This window comes from Hesperophylax consimilis, unplaced genomic scaffold (assembly GCF_061612785.1).
Source record: "Hesperophylax consimilis isolate HC1 unplaced genomic scaffold, BYU_Hcon_1.0 scaffold_35, whole genome shotgun sequence".
In the NCBI taxonomy this organism is placed as follows: Eukaryota; Metazoa; Arthropoda; class Insecta; order Trichoptera; family Limnephilidae; genus Hesperophylax; species Hesperophylax consimilis.
The window spans coordinates 1574561-1602014 of NW_028301265.1; the positions used below are offsets into that span (position 1 = coordinate 1574561).

Sequence of the window (27454 nt, forward strand, 5' to 3'; positions counted from 1 at the left end):
AAATATTCTCCTGCTAACAACTCACATATTTCTTATTCATGTCGAATTTCACATAAATACAGTTACCAACGTCAGGACCATTAAAATGTCAGTAGATAAATGCATGGGGTACCCCAGCGAATACATGGGAAACGCGTGAAGGGTGACGGCATATAACAATCAGAGTTACTTTTCATTATTTACATCATTCAATTTTTAAAGTTATGGTCAATTATTTTGAGGTCATGAAATAAAAAAAAATCATCAAAAACAAATGCACACATGTACATCTTTTCCGCCAGAATGAACGAGATGGCATAACAGACGAGTTTTCGACCAAAAATGAACTGGTCGTTCAATGCCGTCACCCTTCGCATTGTCTCCGGTAACTTGACCTGTCGACGGAATACATCTTATTTTATTTGAAATCCTCACAATCTTGTATCTTCCTGATTTTAATGTATATTTTTTGTTTGTTTGCAGAGCAGCAACCATTCTGGAGCCTCCGCTAGCTCTTGCTCGATGGTGAACGGCGGAGCGGACGGGGCGTCCCTGGCCCTTGAGGCCGCCGACTCCGACAAAAATGGTAATTTCTTACTCTTATTCATATTATTAATGTATTATATTATTATCCCTTTCACACCCGCATCATTGTTTCCACATATATAAAATATGTAATGCTTGATAATACCTAAGAAAATTATTTAAAAATTTTTGGTATTTACTTTTTTTTTTATAATTATTTTATGTTAATTTGGATTAATATTGGACGTCAGAGGGTATTTTTTAAATAGTAGGGTAAAATAAACATAACACAAAAGTAAAACAAATAACTATTTAATGTCAAAAATGCACATTTACAATGTAGTGATAATCTCGAAGGTACAAACAAATAATATTTACAAAAACAAATAACATCTATAAAAATTCGCCATGCTAGTCGAAAATATGTCCGTCACTGCCCGTGTTAATTTGAATGAACATTGAAATTCATTTACAATATTCTAGCAAATGACTGTGTACATTGAATTGAACCGATGTTATTATTATAGAACACATCTTTATGCGTTAAAATATTTGTAATTCGAGTAAAAAATATTGATTTCTCACCTTAAATGAAGTAATCAATGACGGCAGAAATTCAATGAAACTCACAATCAGCAGATGTCAAAATATTTGTCGTTGTTGTAGGGGGAATAAGAATTTCAATCGAGCGGAAAAAATAGACATCACAGAAAAGATTACAAGCTATAAGAAAACAAAAAAATAGCTTTTTTAAATCGCTAAGTTCGTGTTAATTTGAATTAACACTGGGGCTGAAAGGGTTATCTACCTGACAGAAAGCGTCTCCTTGAGTTTGCGTGCTTTAGTGTATCTAGGTATAGAATGTTTAATATTTTATCGGTGAAAGTTCAAGGCAGTTGCCTCACGACCTAGTCGGGAGTCGTTTTTTTTTGTCAACCATGTAAAGCCCTTCTTACACAGGTATACGCAAGTATCCGATACTCATGTTGCGCACTCACATCGCAAACGACGCTAGTCAATTCATGAGACACACGTTGCCACTGACTATTGTCCAATTCTCGAAACGTCAAATCTAGAATGCTTTCAAAACTTAACTCGCAACCAAATAGTTGCAGTATTGTCATTTTTATTTTCTGATATTATTTGTTGATAGTTTTGTTCCTACCAATTACCTAAAGCACATTCAATGTTAAAAATATCTATATATATATTTTTTTTATTATTTATCAATATAACGTTTTTTATATGTGTTTTTCGACATCTGTCTCACTAGGGTACACCTGTGTCGAGACAGACGTATTCAGATATTAGAATATTTACATGCAAAACTAAATCAAAACAAAAATTACTAAGTTGTATACACTTTAAACCATGGAGACAATAGAAAGATAATAAAAAGTGTAGGTACAGGTGTGACAGTATTATAAATGTTATATCTGATACAAGTGACACCATGTTTAAAATTGGGTGGGAATAACCTTGTCCGGCTGGTCGCGGGATACTGGCGTCGCCGACAAGTTTACAAAATTTAGGCAAAGTGTGCCTGTATACGAATATATGGGATAGTTGCCAAGATACTGGAATCGTCGAATATCGGACACTTATACTTTGTGGAAGAAGGACCTAAGAGTGCAGAGCACTAGTTTAGTGTGTCTTATATCTGTATAGTTGCTGAAGGATCGATCACAAGTTTCTCAGAGCATCTATTTTATTATAGAAAATTGTAAATATTTAATGGCCGTTCAAAATAATAAATTAACAAGAGTACAAAAGTTTAAAGCATAAATATATTTTTAATAGTTTTAAGATTATGGTCAGGGTGAAATGAAATAACCTTACTTTGCACGTCGGCGATGGGATTATTATTATTAGTTTTTCTTCACTGATTGTATAAAATTAAAAACCATGATTTTATTACGCCATTCTTTACAAAACATAGCTTTAAGTTTTGGATTTTTTTATCCATCGTGTTGTACATGGGTAAGGCGCACTGTAGGGGAATAATTTTAAGAACATGACCACTAAAACTAAATTACTTTTTTAAAGTTTGTTTAAAGTTTGTTGGGTGTGTGGGGGTATATGTATTTATTATTATTGTAGGTTTTATTGTTCTATGCCAGGTTAATTGGGTTTCACAAATGAGCTTTTATTTGATTGTATTAATTTTACGGTGCTGACGAAAGTATTAATTTATTACTTCTTTTTTTTACTTTTTGGGTAGTTTTATATGGTCCTGCAGCCAAGGACTCCGTTTTAACCTTTCTTTCAGTTACATGCATTGTTTATGAGGTAGAAAGAGAAGTTGCGATGGATTTATCGAATGTTATATTATACGTTATGTAGGGTCCTTGGCGTGTAAGGACGGTAAGGACCTGAGTCTAGGGATATAATATATTATGATCTAACCACCCGGAGTACGTTGTGACATCTCTTTCTGTTATGTGAGTCGTTTACGAGAAAGATGGAGAAGTTGCGATGGGTCTATCAGCGGTTTGCCTATACGTTACGTCGTGTGAGAAGGGTACGGATCTAAATCTGACGACGGTGAAGTTTTACGTACGAGTGATTTCTGTAGAGCAGTGGTTCACAACCCGCGGCCTGATTTTATCATTTAATAAGGATATCTTTGCTAAATAAATCGTTAATTATTTAACAAACTGAAAAAACGGTAAACATTTGCCCGGAGGGCACACAGGACTGTTTTCAAAAATGCAATTATTAACTCTTTATTCTTTACTAACTGTACCCCGCCACGAATTGCTGTGGTTCAGTCTATCAGTAGATAGATAAACAATAGCACGTTTTCCTTTTACATCCAATAGATTTCGCTATTTAAAGAAAACATGTTTTTACCTGTCACATGCGACATCTCTATAAAAATACACGCGTATTCGAATGCAACGTTTTGTTCAAATTTTAAAGCAATCGGCGAAGAACTTTCTGAAATTTAAGATTTTTAACAAACGAACGTTGACATTTTTATTAATATAGATTATGATTTCTTGTTTCACATTACGTGATTTAGGATTAGTTTTCCCAGAAGCTCGTCATACCACAATGTCTTCGAAGCAACATTATACTCCTGTACCCTTTGCGGTTGTGAACAATTGGAATATGGAAAATTTGTCTCCAAGTTAAAAAAAGATTGGGTATCACTGCTAGTCGGAGGATGATGAAACCATGTTGAAAATCGAGTTTCAGCAGATATCCGGGAACTATGATTGTGGGGCGTCTCGTGGCTTTTGTTCTTATTATTGTAATATTTCAATGTTTTGAATTGGTGTTTGTATAGTCACGAAATTAAAACATTCCTCCGAAAGCAACTAAATCTATATTATTCCCCTCTTGTATCTATTGTGTTGTATCTATACCTCTCCCTCTCCCGCCAGACCCATCCCCATCAGCTATTGTAACTTTTATTTGTAATCAGTTTTTAATAAAGACACTTCACTAAAATCCTATTATTGGTTTAGTTATAATATATATATTCTACCCACAGACATCCAATCAAATTGCATGACTATGATTCTACCATCTTCTTCAATCTTACCAATGTATTGTAATTTTCATGGTGTTATATTTTTCCATCTTGCATGGTATCTAGTTTAGATTTTATTTCGTTTTTGTTTTAGAGGTTTTATTTTTATTTTTCTTCTATTTTCTTTTTTGATTTTTATTGATCTTGCTTTGTATGTTCTTTGTAATAAATAAAAACAAAATCACATGTCAAAGCCCAGCGATGGAGCCAATTTCTGATGTCTAAAACTAAAAGTTTATTTTCATTTTCTTTATTATTATTATTTTGTATATATTTTATTTTTTTTCTTTTCTATCTTACAATATTTTATTTTTAAATTTATATTCTATGTATTATGTAGAACTCGTGGAATTACACCCCCCCCCCCGAGATCTGGAATAAACAAGTCAAAATCAACAATAGTTGTGCAGCGATGAATTTCCCACGAGAACTTATACATTCATTAGCTATTAAAAGCTTTTCATTAAAAATACTTAATCGAATAAGTGGGTGTAAAAGGATCATGTAATAATATTTGTTGATAGACGTATTTATATACCTATCTAATTCCGAAATAGGATGAATCCATTGTTGTGGAAAATTGGAGTAGTAGATATTAAGATGCTTGTAAACGAGCAAGATAAATAATTGCCTATTGCCGAACAATATATTATTGTCTTGCCCGTCAAGATTGCGGTCATTTACTTATTTAGGCCCGTACATGAACATTTACATAATTTATATAATTATTCTGATAATTGCAACTCACCAAAATGCTCTATACTGACAAAAAAAAATTCATAAAATATTTTGGCATACTAATTGTTTCGTGACGCTGAACGCTTTTTTCGCTCCAACCAATTAGGAGGCTAGGATTCAAATTTTACTGGTTTGAATCTGCGAAGTGTTGCTTTAAGTTTAATCTAGCCGCCCGCGCCGGCGCCATAGCGAAAACGTCATCTAATCACAGTTGACCAAAGCACTGTATAAAAGAACCGATGTGTCAATTCGAACTTTAGCCGGAGTTATAATTAGCTCAATTTTATAAGAGTGCCTGTGAATTACTCCACCATACAAGCGCTACCAAAAGAACCATATCATCGAACATCACAACCAACTCTTCCGTAAGTCACATTTGTGAATACCTATCTTTTTATTTCAGCGAACAGAGCGTTAATTTACATAGGCACATACCTGCCTAGATTATAACCATTATAATCTAATCCATGTGTCGATAGTCTACGCGAATATCGCACACTAATAGATCAACACATTAAATGGACAGAACATATTGAACAAACTATTAAAAAAATACGTAAACTTTACTACATTTTCCTTAAATTGAGAAATATCCTTCAAAAACCAATGCCAACAGAAGGTTTACTATGCGCTAGCCCAATCAATTCTCCAATACAGAATAATAGGCTGGGGAGGAGCGTGTAAAACTAATTTAGCCCCACTGGAAGTAGTCCAAAGAAGACTCATTAAAATAATTCTACAAAAACAGTCCGATTACTCGACTCGTGTAAAATTAAACAGAATCAATCAAAAATATGCAATTCTTCAAATGCACAAAGATAAATTAATAATTGAGCAACTGAGCACCAGACCGAGAACCACGGGACAAATAATAATGCCTAAACTCAATACACAACAGCACAATACCATTACACATACTCGGCCATTAAATGTTTTAACAAACTCCTTAAAGAATTACAAACATTAAAAAAATTATGAAAATTTCAAGAATAAATTTAAAATACACTTTATTAATTTGGTTGTGTGGTTTATTATTGTATAAACAAATTGTATACATGGACAAGGGAATTAAAAAAAAAACAAATATAAATATATATATATACGAGTATATAAACGTTCTCCTGCAATAACTTCACCTGTATGATCAAAAATGCTAAATCGCCAATTTATCGAGTTAGAAATTCTAGCGGTTATGGCACATATATATTATGGAGCGAGAAGGAAATAGATTTGGCCCAGCAATATTGTCGGACTCGTCGACAATAAAGGGCGATGCATGAGTAAATATTGAAATTATGGCAGTTATGGAAAATATACATTATGGAGTGAGAAGGAAATACATTTTGCTTAGCAATATTGTCGGACTCATCGGCAATAGAGGGCAACGCATGAGAAAATATTGAAATCTTGACGGCGCAAGAAATTGCCGTAAAAACTTGCTCGTTTACCAGAGCTACCCTTCATTGTATCTGAATGCGAATTCCGAATTTTGTCATCTGGAGCTTTCCAGGTTCAATTAATATTCTGGGCACAGTTATTTCATGCCAGAATTCACAAGGACCTCGATTCTCCTATCCAGGCCGCTTGCAATCGCCGTCGAAAGTACATACATTGGTCGACATACTTATTCTTGAGTATCGTCGAAGATACATACTTACATACTCCAAACGTCAAAAGTCATTCCACTTGAACGAGTGGTTCGAACCTTTCGTTGTTCGAGTGGAATCATTTCGTCGAGAATCGAGGCCCAGGCTTTACCCTTATTATATACTTGTATGAATGTAGACATTTGACGTATTTTCAATTTATTTCATTAATCTTATACCAATTGAGAATCGATTTAACCAAACATAATACAATCTATTATCTTCGGTTTTCACAAAGAGAAGTATTAACTTTTTTTTTGTGGGACTGCTTTATGGTTAAACGCAACATACGTTATAATCTTATTCATTTAATTATTATATAGAAATATACTTTTTACACATTTTCCAGCCGACGTAGCTCAGTGGTCTCAGAGCATCTGACCGGTCATCAGAAGGCGCGGGTTTTATTCCTAGGCGTAAAAAAGATATATTTTTGAGATTGAATTATCATGTCGAAATTTTAGTAAATAATATTAGGAGGCTTATCTATATTTTTAAAGATTTCAGACATGTACAAGGCAAAGACAAATTAAAAACGGTTAATTTTGCTGTAATTCAGTTTCTACTTTCGTATAAATAGTGTATACTTAATAGGCCTGATGACTATTATACAGGGTTTTCCAATAAGAGGTGTTATTTTGATATTCAAAGAAAAATGTCTTTTTTTAAATATAAATGATCGAATGTTTATTTCATTAAAAAGAGGAAGGTGTGCTGTTAATAGTGAAAATAACATCAGTCAAATGACCACCACAACCACGCCTACAGGACCATATCCTTTTCATGAAATTTTCCACAACCAAATCGCAAAGTGGCTGCCTTATGTCCTCGATAGCCTCACGAATTCCATCTTTGAGGTCTTGAATCGACGCTGGGCTGTTGGCGTAGACCTTCTCTTTCACGTAGCCCCAAAGGAATAAGTCGCAAGGTGTTAAATCACAAGATCTCGGTGGCCAATTGTGATCACCTCTTCGAGAGATAACACGTTCCGGAAACTTTTCCCGTAAAAAATCAATGGTTTCGTTGCTTGTGTGGCACGTAGCGCCGTCTTCTTGAAAGTAAACGTTGTCCAGATCAATACCATCCAATTCCGGCCATAAAAAATAATTAATTCCTTAATTAATATTCAAAATAACACCTCTTATTGGAAAAACCCTATAGAACCACTTAATATAGCCCAAAAACTGATTCTCGAAGTTATGTACAGCAAAGAATTCAGATATCCTACACAGTTACTTTATAAGGAATGTAATATCATTAATTTAAAACAACTATTTATCACACCAACGCTTTGCGGATTTTTTAACAATATTAGTATTCCGAAAAGAACGCAGCTAATTCCTACTACAAGGATTGGCTCTGGTCTGAACTTTATGGCAATTCAAGAAATTATTTTGATCAGGCTCCACTTCTATTTAATAGCCTTCCAAATCGTGTTACGTCGTCTAATACCTTTTGTACGTTTAAAAAGAATTTTAAATTATTTGTGCTAGCCGAGGATTGCCACCATTTTTTTCATCTTTGTCCTTCTAAATTAATGGCGTAACATGTATATTTTTTCATTATTTTCTTTTTTTAAATTCTCTTTGGTCCTTTTTAAAATAATAGTTTATAATTATGTTTTTTTTTTGCAATCAAATATCATTGTATATCATGGTCACCCTGCATGTTTATTAAATTATATTCGTACTGTAAGGAAATGGCTGCAATTAGATAAATAGGTACCATGTAGGCACCCACGTCGTAGAAACATTAATTTTATTTTTTATTTTTAAAAAGAAAGACAAACATTCCCGGGTTACGCATAACTTGACAATATTTGAAAATCTCCTACTACCACCACAGTAAGCTGAAAATTTTGCTTGTGTTGTGATGGAGGACTTAGCCAGCCGAGGAATTGAACACACTACGCCTGGGTGGGACCCAAACGCGATGTCAACTCGGCCACCGACCGGTCAATAACAAAACAGTAACAATATTGTTCTCTCGATACATAATCTTTGTGTTATTTTTATTATTTTGTAAAATTATTAACCTCAACAAAAAAAAAATTAACATTCACGTTAAAAATTCTAACGTAAAAAAGATACAATGTGAACAAACAATAAATAAATAAATATTTTACATTAAATAATTATCTAATTACATACATATAATTTTATTAAAAAATCATTTTCTAGTAGACTTAATGCATATAAATATATTGCTTCGTGAAAATCTGAAATAGTCATTTCGTAGACGCCTGCCTACATGGAGAATGCTAATTTAAAAAAAAATTTGGGAAATAAATTTATATTTATGAAAATGCTTCCCAATTTGGATTATTATTTTCATTCTACTTGAAGTAATCTAATCCCAGTTAATTCTGTTAAAAAAATGGAGATAATGAGTCAAATTATTAAATTAATTTTTCTTATGGTAATAAAGGTTTTTTATTGGACCTTGTGCTATAAATATACAAGTAACTATTATACGATGACAGAATACTCAACTCTGTCTGAAGATACCCCATAACGAGTTCCAAAGTTCCGAGTTTTGATTACAACATTTATGACAATGCTCTTGAGACATTAACACAAATCAAAGACTAAGGCATCACTTTTCAATCAAATCTTTCATTTGTTAACCACATAACAGAAATCTCTAATAAGGGCTTGAAAATATTGGGATTTATAACTAGGCTAACCAGAAATTTTAACAATATAAATTGTATTAAATTGTTATATTTTGCCTATGTAAAGTCAAGTTGAGTACAATTCTCCTGTCTGGAACCCACATTATAATATACATGTACAAGCTGTTGAAAGAATACAAAACAAATTCTTACGTTTTCATAAATTTAGGTTGAACTACAACACTGTTAAATTATATGAATATGCTCAAATTGTCAGACTGAAGAATTTTCACTGACCTGGTATTTCTATATAAAATTCTAAATGATTTAGTTGATAGTCCGGTATTGCTAGAATTGACAAGCTTCCGAATTCCACAACGTAATACTAAAAGTCAGGATTTATTTCTGTGCAGAAATTCTGGGACTAACAACCATATGTATTCATCTTTGCCCAGAATACTAATGGAGGGAAACTATTATACCAAGTCAGTGGACATCTTCAATTTATCTTTAAACTAATACAAAATGTTGTTAATGAAGCAATTCAGTTATGTACAATAAATAATGTATATTTCTTATTATTCTTATGTAAAAGCCCCGTAAAAGGGCGTTAATCAATAAATAAAATAAATAAATAAATATAATATAGTTACATTAATACAAGACCGGTTAGTGGCCAAGTTTACGATTCCGTATGAATCGTGTCGAGCGTTCATTTCTTATGCTGGCTAATTCCTCCATCATTACACAAGCAACATCTTTCGTCTATAATTTTGGTAGTAAAGTTGGAGTTTTCAAATATTGTCAGGTTAGTAGTAACCCGGGTCTAGGACGTTTCTACGCCGCCAATTCTTCGCCGCCAGTTCATCGCCGCCGTTTCTACGCCGGGACGGTTCTGCACTGGCCGTTTCTACGCCAGCCGATTCTACGCCGCATTCAAATTAAATTAACAATTACAATTAAACTTTTTTGTTAAAACCTAACCTAACTTAACCTAACCTAACCTAACCTAACCTAACCATAACATCATTAAGATAACCCGGATTAAAACTTCTGATTTTGACTGCTTTGTCATGCTTACCTGCTTGGCAATGGGTCATTAAGATAATCCCGGCGATTGTAACTTGCATGTACAAAATTTCCATTCGGAAATTCTTTTTTTTTTTCTTTTATTCTTTATATTGGCTTTCACCCATTAAGAGTGATCTTGGCCATACATTACAACATTTTTCTTATTAATAAATACAACAAATTACAGGATAAAATTGATTACACAACATGACATAACATAACGTAACATAAATTATTCTTTTAAATTAAAATAAATGTTAGTGCTACTTTTTAAATGATTCGATAATTTGATCAATTCGATGATTCGATCTGTATATAGGTATGTGTTTAAACAATAAAGTTGAATTGTAATTGTTAATTTAATTTGAATGCGGCGTAGAATCGGCTGGCGTAGAATCGGCCAGTGCAGAACCGTCCCGGCGTAGAAACGGTGGCGATGAACTGGCGGCGAAGAACCGGCGGCGTAGAAACGTCCCATTCCCTAGTAACCCGGGAATGTACGTTTTTATTTTTTATTTTTTTCAATGGAGTTCTACAAATTTAACTAAAAAAGCATAAATATTTATTTGGCTGAGTCATCGCTAATATTATATGGGCGGTGTCAATGCAAAAATGACCAATTATTAGTAAGTCTTTAAATTTTTAACTAGAGTTATTGGAATGCTTGGTTTTAGAATTTCAGATCGACTCAAGTATCGGGGTTCCACGGAAGCCCGAGTAAATCTGGCTTCCAAGAAACTGGACGGCTTGTATTTATGGAGCTAGTAGATTCTTCAATAGTGACCAGCTGCTAACCCTTACAGATCTCAAGGACGCCCAACAATTTAATTTGGGAGCCACCCCTGGGCTGGAGCCCCAAAATACCTTATAAACATACTTGATACTGTGCAAAGGGGAGCGGTTTATCTGATTGACAATCCGTTGTTAACAGACCGATTTCCATTTGTAATGCACAGACACAATATATGCATGCAGCGTCAGGTCTATTATAGGTATTTCAATGGAGTCTGCTCGAACAAGCTAGCAGAATTGATCTACTGTGCACCGGTGCCAACACCCGTTCACAGTTGATGTTGTCTTCATGAGAACGGGTTGTTTCTTCGACTCATTTTGTAAGTCAGCTCGTATATGGAACCAGCCACCAACAACTGTTTTTCTAGCCTTTTTCTATTGTAAACTGTAATCAAAATATGACAAAAATATTGGAGAGCTATGGTTAACAGTTAGAACTATGCACTTGCGCGAAACTCTTCAGACACGAGCGGAACACCGTTACGAACGAACGAGCTACTGGGATCTGTTTTACCTCCTTCATATAATCCGAACGTCTTCAAGACCCGCATTAATAAATCCCTTCCTACATCTCCTACCTTAACATGCCTCACAACGCTGCCCAACCGGGTGGCGACATAGTTCGCCTGTCTTTACACTGTGCAGACAGGGGCGCTCTTTTGAGGTGTAACATAAAAAGTTTAAAAAACATTTCATAATTATTTTTCAAGCAATAATTAATAGCCTGAAACACTCATCCACGTTGAAAAATCTCCTGATAAAAGATACATGACGCCAACGGGACCTGAACCCGTGTCCTTTCGATTTCCGGTCGACAGCTCTGACCACTGAGCTATGGCGGCTTATCTCTTATCCGCGAAATAATTCAGTATATACTAGTGTTTCATTCAACAATTACTACTTGTTAAATTTTTTTTTTCTTGAAAAATAATTGTTACCCTTTGTGCTATGCATAAAAAATCTTGTCTTAAACATTAGTTTACCAAAAAAATAATAATTAATATTTCATAATTTATCCATTTGATTATTCTTTTTTTATATTTTTTCCTTTCAACTCGCTTTTTTATCCTTGATCATTTATTTTATTACGTAGGTAGTAAAAAACTTGACCCTTTTATAATAAAGAATTGAATAATTATTTTTAATTTATTGAATAATTATTTTTCTTTACGCAAGGAATTCAGAATTTCACGGAGATCTCTACCAGTAAAAAAATGTTTTAAAACCCGTCTTTTTTTACAGAAATTAAATCATTCTCAATTCAGTTCATATGTCGATAAAGGTTTATGGTATATCGATTATCATTTTTTCAGCATGGCGTCACTGGACATAGATCAAACTGGCTTGTCTCTTCGGCTCGGTCGTTTGTGGGCCAAATGGCTCTACCCTGTGTCCAGCTTTAAGTATGAGCAGTAAACATAATTAACCTTTGTTTTGAATTTTCAATCATCTATACAGGGTGTATCGGCAAGTACCCGACAAACTTTAACCAGCTATTCCACAGCACATTTGGAGTAAAAAATGTTATGGGCGCTTTGCTGTCCGGTAACATTTTTTTCCATTAAAAACAAAAAATAAGTAAAAAATCCACACTCCGTCACTGTCATTTGCATTGTTTCTCGTGTTCAACAGCTGTTATTAGCAAGTGTGTCAAAAAGTGTCCTCGCTCTTTCGTACACACTAAATAATAATAGTTAAAAATGAGACGAATGGTGCCGTGCCATTTCGTTGTGATTTGTGATTGTAAAAGCGCGCCAACGTAGGTATGTACGTACATTATTCAACGAAACTCGAACAAAATATTGCCAGACTGGTTTTCAAACTTTGACAAAGGATAAAACATTGGTGACATGTGGTGAAAATATGAATAATACATTTTTTATTAAAAAAAAATGTTACCGGACAGCAAAGTGCCCATAACATTTTTTACTCCAAATGTGCTAAGGAATAGCTGGTTAAAGTTTGTCGGGTACGTGCCGATACACCTTTATATAAATAAAAATGTTAATGTTCAAAATCTTAAATCTCCAAAAGTTCTTCACCGATTGCTTCGAAATTTTGACACAACGTTGAAATGTTTTATATACCTATATTATATAGATGTCACCTGTAACTGGTAAAAAACGCTGTTTTTTTAAAAATAGCGCCATCTATTGGACAAACGTGCCTTTTTTGAAAAACAGCACTATCTATTGGACGTAAAAGCAACACGGGCTATTGTACAGAGCCACAGTATAGCGTGGCGGGGTACGGCCAGTGTTCAATAAATACTTAAAAAATAATATTTTCAGAAATAAGTAATCCGGTTAAAAACGGGGTTGCATGCCTTAAGGAATGAATCAACAGATTTTCTGTTGAAGTTTTATTAAATAACGAATATTCTTTCACGTGTTCATGAAATCCAAATATTTTCGCATATCGGAACACGATAATATTATCATTCCTTGATAATATACAATATTAAAAAAATATTCAGATTTTCGTAATTCCTGCAATCCCGTTTTTAACCGAATTACCAATAATTTGAAGAGATTCTTAATAAACTAGCAATACTCATTTTTCTCCGTGTACAAATTTGAAGTGAAGGAAATACCCTTGAACGTTTAACCTATCCAATTATCATTTGTGTAAATTACACAATATACATATATTTATGTTGGATATTATAAGTGGATTTATGGTAGGTCAAGCGCACTTGAAGTGAAATATCACTAAATTGTGGTTTTTGAAAATTATTTTTATGATTTAAGATCGCGGCCGTCCACCCATTTTCTTTCGTACCTCATTCTTTAAAACCCTAAATTTATTATTCTAGACCCCAATTACCATGCTGATGCATATATTAAAAGGGTTATACATTTTTGAAAGGGTCTGAAGGAAAAACACTGTAGGTCTCGAAATCATTCGCCCTAATTCAGAAACCCTTGAATAAAATAAGATATTATAGAAGGTTGTATATGTGTGTTTTTGTAGTGGCCATTAAAATTATTTCAAATACAATTAAAATTTTTATCAAAATAAGTTTTCTGGATGGATATAAAATTTACAATTATTTATATTTTTAACGCTGGCGTCTTTTTAATTATGCAAAATAAAAATGTTTTTTATTGTACAGATAAAATATAATGTTAACCCGATAAACAAGAAAAAAAACACGTACAAGTTGAAAAAAAACAACTTTTCAGGAGAGTTATTTCAAATTTATAAACTAACGAGTCTATTGGATGTTTGGGTAACAAATGCCTTTTTTTAATTGAAATATATGTTTTGAGATCTTTTATTCTGAAACCATGTTAAGGTATTGTTCCCGAGATTGAAAAAAATTAAAAAAATCTTTATTTTTTACTTTTTTGACTTATAATCTTTATACCTAGCGTGATAGATATTATATCAATGTGGTTTACTTCTACAATTTCTTGAGTACAGTTGATAGTTGAAAATAATTATGTCTTCAGGCATTTGCGGGGTAAGAGGGGACTGCGGTCGGGTGTTCGATTCTCTCGGTGTGCACAGATACATTCGAAATTATCCTATTTAAAACGATATGCATGGACTTAAAAACGATTCATTGTTTCGAGCTTTGTACGCAGTCTGTAAGGCAACATTTGAACCAGAAAGGGCACAACATAAGAATATACGTGGATTTGCAAATATTGTATGCAAACAGGTTTGTGGTTTTATTGTGGACTGTAATCACTATTTAACACAACTATTGGAGTAGTTGTGGTTAACAGTTAGAATTGGAAAGGAATTTTAACCCTAAGTCTTTTCGATCGATATTAGGGACACTGCTGGTTATTAACTGCACAAGCTTCCGCAATAGACACGAATTAAACGCAGTGAAGGAAAGTTTCACTGCACCGGTTTTCTTAACAGACTCGTCATGTACATAAATTGTTGCAATGTCACTGATGCAGGTATTCCACACTGTTAGACAGGGAGAGGTAATTGAGTAGAGGAATGCTTTGCTAATTATTGGCTTAGTTTTAGTGTATGTGAAAATGTTCACCTTTTTAGTTTTCCTTGTTTTCCGGGAGTTGTCAATAATTAAATCACAATATTTGTTTTTTTAAATTTCAGACACGAAGAAGCACCGCTTTCTGCGCGGCCTGCGTCGCATGTTCCGGCGGCGGGGTCGCGGGGCGGGCGAGCCCCCCGAGGCGGGAAGAGAGGGCGGGGGCGAAGGACGAGGAGAGCCGCCCACCCCCAACACCGCCCGCCTGCTGAGCCTGGAGGACGGACACAGGAGGAAGTGAGTAGCTTGCGACGGGTTAAATGAATTTGTGTCATGTGGTCGTTATGGTGTTCAAAAAGTGATGGGAGAAATCTATTTGAAAATATGCTTTCGTTTCAATCGGGATTATCGAAATTATGAATGAACTGATGAAATGAATATGATAATCAGTAAAATCGATGTTTTTATTGTTATTTGAATATCGCACAAACGTCCCAACTGCTCTCAACCCTCTGGAGCTAGTGAAACTATATCATCCCCAATCGGGGTTAGTTCTGAGGCTGAAGGTAGTGGGGAAGGAAGGTGTCGAGGAAAAAGAAGGTGGGGAAGTACTTGACTATCCAGAATTTGTGACCAAACACGGCTAAACTCACTTCAAGCAACGTTTCATATTTGAATGGTGGTCTTACAATTCCTTAACAAATTCGCATAACAACGATAAAACGTTTTGATCAGACAACTATCGCATTAAAAAAAAAAGTAATGGTGGATGCCTCTTTCTTTTCATAATTAGGTTAGGTTTTTTTCAAAAAAATTTCCAACATTATAAAGCCACACAGGAGGCCCAGAAGAGAATAATTCACTGCAGGGCCTATGTCATCTTTGGGGATGCTGTGTGGAGGGTCTTTATAGGAAGGGAAGGGGAGGAAGTTCTGGGAGGGAAAGAGGTAAGAGGAGTGGGTAGGAATCTAGGGGTTTTTGTGCCCAGGGGTAACAGACGTATAAATCCATGTGGTGCAAGGCGATGTTCAGATAGAGTCATTCTGGAGATATAAAAAAGGTGTCCCTAAACCAATTTCTCCCTATCCGGCCCGCCGTGCGTTGGTTGACAGTCGCATCCGCCGCCGAGAGTAGGACAAACCTCACCCCCATGAACCCGGGCACTCCTGCTTATTCACCAAACGTAGCGAACCACTTGGAGTGACTTATGGCAGAGGTGTTGGTTTGTTACATTATTATATTCTTATAGATTGCACGCCATTGCTATTCAGATCTGATAAAACCATTTCAAGCAAGGTTTCGATCTTTAATGGTGGTCTGAAACCAGGGCGATACTAAGGGTGTCTACCATTCTTGCACTTGCCGCAAGTATACAGTAATATAAGATGGGAAGGCTGGCAGAGATATTGCAAAGAAGAGTAAATGCAGGTAACTCCATTAATGGAGGACTGAACACAGTTGGCGCTAACAAAAACTTGTCCAAAGAAGCGAAGTTAGCAGTGCACAATGGAGTGCTAGTACCTACCCTGATGTATGGAAGTGAGGCATGGAACTGGCAAAGAAAGGATGAAAGTAGATTGAGTGCTGTTGAAATGAGATCCCTGTGTGGTAAAACCATGTATGATCGTGTGAGGAATGTGGAGATCCGCAAGGAGTGCAAGGCTGATGTAAGCGTAATGAGTAAGATCAAGAAAGGGATGCTTAGGTGGTTGGGCATATAGAGCGAATGAGCGAAGAAAGGAGTGTAAGGAGAATATACGATGCAAATGGTTAGCAGAAGTCGCGGACGCCCGAGGAAGACATGGCACGACCAAGTGAATCAGATACTTGAGTCGGGCCATGTCAAGAGTCAGAATAATAGAAGAGTATGTATGAATGTGAATGAGGCAAGGAGTGTGTGCCAAGACTGAGTTGTTTGGCGGTCCGTCCTCTCTGCCTACCCCTGCTTGGAAACGGCGTGATGGTTGGTTAGTTAGCAAAGTCCTGTTATTTCGTCTGTAAATTTGTTTCTGCTTTCCGTTCCAGTATCTAGAAAATCTGTTGTAGGTACTCACTGTATTATACAAGCAAGCCTTACTTTGACTAGATGTCTAACTTTGACGACGGTTCAATAAAGTTTATTATTCGAATGTGAAATTGTCGTGATTATTTGGAGTTATTCGCATTTATTCAATATTGTGGTACCTACCTAACTGAAAAAACATTGCGATAGTGGCGTTTCATTGGAAGTTTTTTAAAAGTCTTTATTTTGAATCGTATGTGTGGTAGCAGAAGTCGGGGACGCCCGAGGAAGACATGGTACGATCAAGTGGTTCAGATACTTGAGTCGGGTCGGATACTTGATATCAAGAGTCAGAATAATAGAAGAGTATGTATGAATGTGAATTAGGCAATGGGTGTGTGTCAAGACCGAGTTGTTTGGCGGCCTACCTCTCTGTTAGTTAGTTAGTTAGGAATTAGTAAATAATGTTACATAAAATATTTGTTTTGTAATTAAGAATGTAGGTATTTAAGTACCTACCTACAAATCAACTTAAAAATCGGTCAGTGGCTGAGTTGGCATCGCGTTTGGGTCCCACCCAGGCATCATGTATCTAATTCCTCGGCTCCAGTCTTACATCGCAACACAAGCAACATTTTCCGCTTACTGTGGTGGTAATAGGAGATTGTCGAGTTAGTCGTAATCCGGGAATGTTTCTCATTTTCTTTTAGAGAAAAAAAACTAAAGACTTTATTGGAAATTTTCATTTTGATTAATTATATAAGAAAAAATTAGAAACATTATGTAATAATCATTACTTTCTAAATATGTTTGTACCGTAATAATCGTTTGACAAATTGAATCGAAATAATCCGACAGTCGGTTTAATCGAAATACGACACAATCGTTTAGTAAAAATATTAGTTTCTCTCGAAATTATATATTTAATTGATTATTTATTTATATATTTTATTCCATTTGTTATTTCGGCTACTGGCATTATACCCAGCTCTCTCATTAAAAATTTATTTATAAAAATGCGAAAATCAGTCATTTTAAATACATGCAGGATAACGAATTAATAATTATATTATTATTATTATTCATAGACAACTCTAAAGCGTTTGATACTATTGATCCGAAAAAACTATTACAGATATTGGAGGCGATAGGAATTAGGGGAAAATTACTAAAACTTCTCAAAAACTATTTAACCAATCGACAAATTAAAGTTAAACTCTTTCAAACTTACAGCAAAGCTAAATATATGTCAACAGGAGTCCCGCAGGGGTCAATTCTCGGGCCAACATTATACATAATATTTGTTTCACTCATGAATAAAATTTTCACCTTTGTTAAGCATTACGTTTATGCTGATGATACGGCGCTAGTCATTTCGCATGAAGATTTATCTATTGCAATAAAACTCATGCAGCATGATTTCTTTTCTTTACAGAAATGGTCACATGATGCCGGCCTAATAATAAATTCCAAAAAGACTAAATTGATGCATATACGATCTCCACATGCCAAATACACCATCACGCCTATAATAAAGTCGCATACATCTGAGTGTATACACAATTCTTCACAGTCCTGTAAATGTGGAACCATTGAACTGGTACAAACTTATGTATATTTGGGGATAACTGTAGATGCGCATATGAAATGGGATACACACGTTAGCAACATATGCAAACGCCTACGAGCTATTGCGGGGCGAATTTACAAAATTAAATATTTTATGCCTATAAGTACGTTAAAAATAATCTATTTGTCACTAGCGGAATCTACAATCAGATACGGAATAACCTCATGGGGAAACTCCTGCAAGACAAATATAGGTTACATCCAATCAATTCAAAACTCCATGACTAAGCTTTTGGTAAACAAACGTATTTATGCACAAAGAAGAGATATAAAATTATTATATGAGTCAGTTAACGTATTATCTGTTCGAGGAATATTATGGTTAAAAATTATATGTCAAAACATAACGTCAGATTCAATATACAAAGAAAAAGTAGATCATGCATATGACACAAGATTCAATAGAAATGAAGGTATGTCCATTCCGAAAATTATAAATAAATACGGACAACGGACTTTCTCTTATCTTGTGCCTACCATATTTAATAAGATTCCAATAGACATAAAAATTCAATCAAATTGCACCCCCGAATTAAAAAATAAAATTAAAAAATGGTTAATAGATCAAGCTTTTTTATACTGATATTGTTTATAATCTTATGCATATATATAAATATACATATGAATATGAGTAATTTGCCTGTGTTACAACTGACTGTCTTTGTATTTTATTATTTTGTATTGTAGTAAGTTAAAAGTTTCTTTTTATTGTTTCTTTTTTATGTATGGCTCTGTTTTTGTGATTATTTAAGTTCTTATTTAAATTCTTCTGTATATATTTTAAATATTGTGATTTCTCGCTTTTTGTATGCTTTGATAATATATTATGTTAAACTGACCTGCTGACAAACTGCTTGAGCAGTTTAGCGGGTATAATTAATAAAAAAAAAAAAAAAATAATAAAATAAAAAATTTGATCTCTGGTGAGTTGACGTGTTGTTCTTGTATTGTTTTGTATTTATTTTGCTTATATAATTCACTTGCATAATGTTGATTGACTAGTTGATCATTTGTGGAAAAGTGTGTGGAAGGGTTTAGTTTTACCTATGGGGAAGATTTAACCCGGACATAAAATCGGAATCTTCCCTCCCGATAATCGTATAGGGGATTCAAGTTCAAATGATAACTTAGATTATAACATCAAGTTTCCAGTATTAAACTTTTCGCGCTGGTCAAGGTGGGTATGTACTGTAGTGTAGTGTAGTGAAAACAAGTTGAACGAAAGCCAAATTTTCCTTATTTGTTACAAAACTTAGTTCCCAAATGCAATTCGTTTGGCCAAGTTAAAACCTAACCTAGCCTGGTTGCAATTTGTTGGGCGAAGTTGACAGGAAACTTAGCATCTGCTGGAACTGCAGCGATCGCGCAGTAAACAAACAAACACTCACGGCCGCTGGTTGGTTGAGTGGATGGGATGTTTGAGAGCTGAACTCGGGTCAAGACCGAGAGCTGTTGGAAGGGTGCCAGATTTTTTTGTACTGTTTGTTTTAGTTTGGGAAAGACGTGCACAACGGTGGTCCGAGTGTATATTCTCCGTATTATTAGTTACAGTTAATGAAACAGGCTTTTTTATACCTATATTTACTTCAATTAACCTGCTGACAAACTACATTGGCATTTAGTTTAGCGGTTTTTATTTATAATGAAGATCAATAATTTTTGAATAAATGTAATTTTTACACCAAAAATGGTTTCTAATGTGTCTCCCATGTATTGAATACTCTTTTTCTCTCTCTTTTTTCTTTGATGCATTTTTTTCTTTCCTTCTTGCATTTATTTTTTATTTTTTTATTTATTCTTAAATAAATTAGTATTTCAAAGGTTTAGTACATTGTCCTCCGCTAGGAGTTCACCTGTGTTGTGACTTTTTCAATTGTAAAGTTATATAATAGTAAACAATACAGTGTAGATTAGTTACACAGAGAAACAATAAAAATTAAAATATAATATCGATTTTTACATAGTTTTAACAAAAAAAAAGTGAAATATAACAAAATTAAATATTTAAAATGATTGTAGCCAGTTCCATATGAGTTTTTTGTTTTTTGAGATTAGATGTTTTATATTGTGTTGGAAGTGCATTGTATAGTTTTATAGCCTGGAATCTGTAGTGTTTTTGTCCAAAGGATGTGTTGGTTTTTGTATTAGTAGTTGGTGTGAATTTCTTGTTCTAGTATTGCGAGAAATTTGTGATGTTTTAAATGTATTTATTATAGGTACATCATTTAAGCCGGGAATACACATGCCTGTAGCTGGCACACCTGCATGCAAGCTCCTTGCACATGCCAGCTACTATCATGTGTATATGCTAACTTGCATGCCTGTACCTGCCTTGCAAGTAGATTGCACAACATTTGATTTACTGGCATGCAAGTTGAGGGAGGGGACGAGGGGGGCTATGAAACCGGCATGTGTGAACGTCGCGACAGGTACGGGCATGCCAGTAGCTTTTCTCTCATTAAATTAGCCACACATTGTACTGCCAATTGCAATACGATGATATTTAATTCACTTTGAATGTTTTCCATTGCCAAAAAACTTGAGACTACTCAGTCTCAGAGTGATTTGAGACACGTACTGTCTAGTGACTGGCATGTGTATACGTCTTGCAAATACAGGCATGCAAGGACGCAACTTGCATGCAAGTTTAACTTGCATGTGTATTCTCATTGCGCCAGTAACTTGTACATGCCATTAACATGCATGCAAGCTACTGTTCCATTTTACAGGCATGTGTATCGCCGCCTTTATGTTAAGCAATTGAGCGTATTATTATTTCATTTATTTATTCATTTTTACCACCTACACAGACTATTTTACTGTTTATAATGTTTTAAATGCAATTGCTAGCATTTTTCCTACTTATTTTTATTTTTAAATAAAACTTTTCTCTTTACATTTGATAAGTTTTTATAGGGTACTCCATCTAAATAAGAACTATCACACTAAAGTTTGTTAAATTTTTTTTATACGTGTATGTAATATTTTATATCTAGATTATTTTAGGTATTATTTTGTATTTTTTATTGAGCCCTAATTTGTTTTACAAAATATATGTAATGATATTGCTACCCGGCACAGAACAGATATTGTCTAGAAGTCGGGTAAAAAAAATCAAAAAATCAATCCGTAAAAACATTAGTTGTGCCTTCTCTTGGGCCGGCTGGTAGCCAATTTCAAAAATTGTTTGAAAAGAGTTTTCTTCTTCTTTCGTATGGTGGGGGGTCAGAAGGGAACATCTAGGTCTGCGAGCCATTCTAGGGCCTCAGGCGTCGCCATGTGAACCTCATCAATCCCGCCGGGGAATGAATGGAGCTGGCATCCGTTGACCATACGTTCGGTGGTCTGCACCGCACCACATTCACACATCGCCGACTCTTTAAGGCCCCATCTGTGCATCATGTGGGCACAGCGGCTATGGGAGCACCTTAACCTGGTCAAAAGAGTTTAAGAGAATGTAATAAAAAAATTAAAACTTCAATGACATTTTGAAAAACTAACCAACTGTCACGTAATTTTACCCCAAGCGCATTTAAAGACGATAAAACGAAATACAATAATTTTGTCTTTACAAAGTCCTTGTCCTTTTCACAATAATTACCTGTTAAAATAATTCAATTTCATGTTATAAAGAAATAATATTTAGAATATTCGAGGTGGCCTACAGGTTCTAAGTAACAGGAGTTACTCCTTCAGGGCGCTCTCAAGGACTCTAATTTTATTAAAGGAAGCTAAATTTTTAATTAGAATAAAATTACTCAGAATATTTTAATACCACTTTATTTGAGTATAATATATAAACCAACCAGTTTCTATTCCACCTGAACCTTATTCAGGGCTTAATAAAACATACATAAATTAATTACAGAGTCATTACATTTAAGCTTTTAGACGCCAGAATGGCTATATTTATATTGAACGAATCTAGATCATCGAGTGCACTGCAGAAATTAGTAGTATTTTAAACATTATATGATAATGTGTACTTCTCTGGGTACTTAAGTCGAAGCTTAGTGCTAAATCACTAATTTGATTAATCTTTATAACGAATTGGTGTACATTATGAATACTAAAAAATGTGATTTAGATAAATTGTAGGTTTTCCTATCGTTTCGCTTGAGTAGAATACAAATAAAAAATAAATTACTCAATAAAAAATATAAATGTAAACTACAATTTTTTTTTTTCAATAGAAATGTATGAACGCGTAAAGGAAACAACTTTTTAAAAATACAGTATTATAGCTTAGATTATCTGTGACAGTTTCACTTGATAAAATTTTTTGCTTTCTTATAAAACTATTTACAAAATAAATAAAAAAAAACAGTTTTGTGCTTGAAATCGAACGTTTCTAGACTCCGTTTGTCAAGTGATTTTAATGCCTATTACCTACAATATAAGGTATACCAAGAATATACACATTTTGGCTTTTAGCTTCCTCTTAACCGTGCTGAGGCTCCCATTTTACAGTGTAATACTTATATAAATATTCAGCCTGCTTCGCAAAACTCGAAAAGTAGTCCACCGATATCGCTGAAAATTTTGTTGTTTTTAGTGCCAGGAGTGTTAAGAGAGTGGTTTGAATGGTATAGGACAGGGCTTCCCAAACTTTTTTCAACTGTGACGCCCTTGGGAAGTTGCCATATTTTTGCGACGCCCCCCCCCCCCCCCCGGTGACTAAAAATCTAAGCCCCACGCCGCTCATTTGTACCAAGCGTAGTATTTTGAAGCCCCCCCCCCCTGAACGGGTCACGTAGTATGGGTACGTTACCTAATAACAATTTGTCAGAAAAACTCCAAATAGTATCTAATTTTTTAATTAGAAAATAAAGAACACAACATAAAAACAAAAATGGAAGCAAACAAAAAAGATAAAAAAGCAATTTTTTCTTTGGTATTAATGAGAAGGATGTGCTTGCTTTTCTGAGCATAGTTTCTCAAAACGAGGTTGAAGTTTCGAAATCGCCACTCTCGTCTCTGCCTCTATTTTTGATCTGTACTTATTCTTAATTACTGCAACTGCAGAGAAACCTCATCATCACAATGTGCGTGGCGCTCACTTGAGTCGGTCGCGTCAACTCAGACAGCCAACCTATTAGCGTCTCCCACACGCACACTTCAGAGCGACCGAGTCCCGCGCCACTTCAGGCGCAGAAAAGTAAAGACCGATAGGTTTACAGCGCAGTTCACTTTGAGACTTTTCTGCGCGGCGGCCTGAAGTGGCGCGGGACTCCGAAGTGTGCGTGTGGAAGACGCTATAAAGATTGCCTCAAGAAGCCCTGGTATAGGAGGTCGGGGACGTCCGAGGAATACTTGACGCAATATCTCTGCACTGGAATGAGATACTGAGTGGAATTAAAGTCTATATAATGTAGTTTTATACAGTAGTGAATGGTGGAAGAAGACGCAGACGCCAGACGACATTAGTAATAGCGAAGCATTGCGAGTTCCATTGGTCTATCTGTCTATCCATCTAAATAAAAATTTAAATCTTCGTCTGTTCAAAATCTTAAATCACTGAAAGTTCTTAATCGATTGCTTTGAAAATTTTACACAATGTTGAATTCAAATACGTATTTTCTTATTATATATTAGATGTCACCTGTGAAAGGTAAGAAAACATGCTTCTTTATGAAAAAACAGCACCATCTGCTGGACAATTTTTTTTAAACAGCGCCATCTATTGGACGTAAAAGCAACACGTGCTATTATTTCTCTATCTGAACAGACAGACTGAGCCACGGCAACGCGTGGCGAGGTACAACTAGTATTTGATAAAAAAGATTTAACCTAGGAAATATTACACTGAAATAAAATAAAATAGAAATTAAATACAGGTGGTAATGAAAGAAAAATAAAATCGGCAAATATTATGAGGTATGGTTGTATGAGTATACAATGATGTGGGTATATGTTTTATTACTTTAAAAATGAATAATTTTCTTGTATTATTGCTTTTTCGTTCCTTAATCCATCTTATAAATTTGAATGTGAAATGTTTTTTCCCTCGTTTTTTGCATCGAGAAAGATTTTTGAATGCTTTTATTGCCTGTTCTTTGTCCAAAGCTTGTGTTTACCGTCGGAGTTTTTATGTTTTTTTATACACTTGTCTAACTGGTCTATTAATGACAGTTTATGTTTGTTGAAAAGTGTTTTTTTGATTAAAAATAAGTTTTCTGTGCGATTACCATTTTAGTACTTGTACAGATGATGATGTATGAAATTGCTGATCTGTCATTATTGTTGTACAGGTCCGGCTCCGCGCACCAATCCGGCCTGAGCGTGTCGCACGACTCGGTGTTCACAGCTGAGGCATCGGGCGCGTCGGGCGCGGACTCTGACGAGGAGCGTGCGCGCAGCACGTCCAGCGCGTCGGAGCGCCGGCGTCGCCACCACCACCACCATCATCACCACACGCCCCTCACGGTAGGAATTACTTTATTTTATTTATATTATCTACCAGCTGAAGTCCTCAGGGCATTGCGCAGAGTTTTTCTAATGTAAAGGTAGAGTGTGCAAAATTTCGTCAATATCGGAATAAAACTCTTGATTTGTATACAAATCAAATCCACGCCGCCCACTCGCCAAAAAATATGCTTTAGATAAATCGAAGGTTTTCCTATCATTTCTCTTGAGTAGAATACAAATACAAAATTTAATTATCCATAAAACATATTGTTATATCTGTTCTTACTTTGCAGATTTAAGGGTTGGGAACTCTTTGTTAAAAAATAAAAGGTTCTACTTATAATTGGGTTTATTTACGTTACAAATAATAGGTCCGGATTTAGCTACACTGTTCATCACCCGAGGGTTGGTAATTCTCTGGTTCGAGAAGCTTGTTCCCTGTCACTATAACCTCACAAGCATCTGTTACACTCTAGCGACATCTGACGGACTCTGGAGTAAGCTTTATAACCAGCGCCATCTATCGCTTAAATACTCAACTTATTACCATACCTCACACAAATAAATGTAAACTACCTTTAAATTATTTTTTTTCAATATAAATATATGAACGCATAAAAGAAACAACTTAAAAAAATACATTTTATAGCTAAGATTATCTGTGACAGTTTCTCTTGATTAACTTTTTTACTTTCTTATAAAATAAAATTGATTACAAAATAAATAACAACCACTTTTGTGCTTGAAATCGAGCATTTCTAGACGCCGTTTTTCAAGCGATTGTAATGTCTATTACCTATATTCGTGACGATATAAGGCATACCTACTAAGAATATGCACATTTTTGGCTTATAGCTTCCTCGTAACAGCCTTGCAAATCCTTTATATTCTTCGATAAACGGACAATCGACGGATCACAGCGCTCCACTTGCGAACGCTAGTAACATGCTGGTTCGGTGTGCATTTCGTGTCTACACCGGTGATAGTCATGAAAAGTGATGAAACAAAGCCAGGTTCAGAGTCTCCTTCAGAGCCTCCACACAGCATCCCCAAAGATGACATAGGCCCCGAGGGAAATTATTTTCTTCAGGGCCTCCTGTGTGGAGTAAATATAAAAAAAAAAAAAAGTTAAATAGGTTACGTTAGGCGTAGGTAAGGTTTATGTGTCAGTTTTTTTCATCGCTCACAGTGACTTTTCACTTTTTCTCTCAATGCTAACACAAAGTTGTGATGAGTTAGCATGGGACCGCGTACACATTGTGTTAATTTGTTGCAATCTTTGTTGCATTCCATGTTGTGTAGCCAACATCTGTGCGCGGCTGAAGTCAAGGATAAAATCCCATCTTATGATATACTCGTATATGGACGTGTGTCCATTTCGCACTTACAACTTTCGTTTGCTCAACTTAAGTCATTCCATTCATCCAATTTCATCTTCATGTCCTTATAAGGTTTTGAATCATCACTTGGACAAACTTTTTCTAGCATCTGGTTGATTGTTTGGCTTGTTTGGGTATGTTTGGTGTATTTTATTAGGTCAATGAGATGACCGCCTGTAATTATTGTGGTATTTGAGATGCGAAACCTTGGTTAGCCTATTTGGTTTACATGTTTTGATTTCAAAAATATGTCCTGTTGTTCACGTGGCAAAAATATTTCCTGTTGTTTACGTGGCAAAATTTATTCCAGAATGTATGCAGGGGTAGTGCAATGCAATACATTCCATATTTTATTGGCTCAATTCTCGTCGGCGGCATTTATTTTTTCGATTTGCGATTCAGGCTAATAATTATTGCTTATAATAATTAGTTGGAATATATGACGCGAATTTTAATGGTAGACGATGTCGGGGGCGCCTGAGGAAGACATAGGCGTGATCAAGGAACCAAATACTTGAGTCGGGCCATATAAAGAGTCGAAATGATAGAAGAGTATGGAAGAGATGATGTATGAATATGAATGAGATAAGATGTGCGTGCCACAAGACACAAGAAACATTTGAAACGGAGATATACAACGATCGTGGTGGAGTCACAGGAAGTATCGGGAATCGTTTAAATATTGAAGTATGCAAAACAAATAAATATATAAAGCACGAGCAGCAACGAAGTTTTCTGTTTAACCTCGTAGCTTCGTAGATGTTTAATAATATACCAATATCCGAAGTTATTCCTACCGGCATGACCATTTTGCAAGTTAGTCCTGCAATAATATTTATCTTAACTCTAACATTGACATTTTTTCGGATTCACTGCCCAAATTCAAACGTGGCATCATGTCAATAATTTAAACTGTTCAATGCGCATACATACAGACACACACACACAAAAACACTCTCCATACATTACACACGTCACACACACACCTATATACTACACCAGGTGTGGCGAACCTTTATGGGCCCGCGTGCCAAAAATCCTCAAATATTATTTCTAGATTGTGTGGCGTGCCCAAGCGGTAAAAAAATTAACCAAATAGATAAAATAAAAAAAGTTTTTTTTTTAAATTTTATTCATAAGCTTAAAAATTACAATAGAGTTTCATAAAAATAAAGTTA

At 35.0% G+C, this 27454-nt stretch overlaps 1 protein-coding gene across 1 annotated transcript in view; it reads left to right on the forward strand.

Annotated features, from left to right (window-relative positions):
* Positions 1-27454, forward strand: part of LOC149409145 (uncharacterized) — a 336879-nt gene that overhangs the window by 163899 nt on the left and 145526 nt on the right. The window contains exons 3-5 of the mRNA XM_089650118.1: positions 463-565; positions 14984-15155; positions 24741-24915. Coding sequence (XP_089506244.1) covers positions 502-565; positions 14984-15155; positions 24741-24915 — 411 coding nt within the window. The 5' untranslated portion in view covers positions 463-501. The remainder of the gene's footprint in view (positions 1-462; positions 566-14983; positions 15156-24740; positions 24916-27454) is intronic.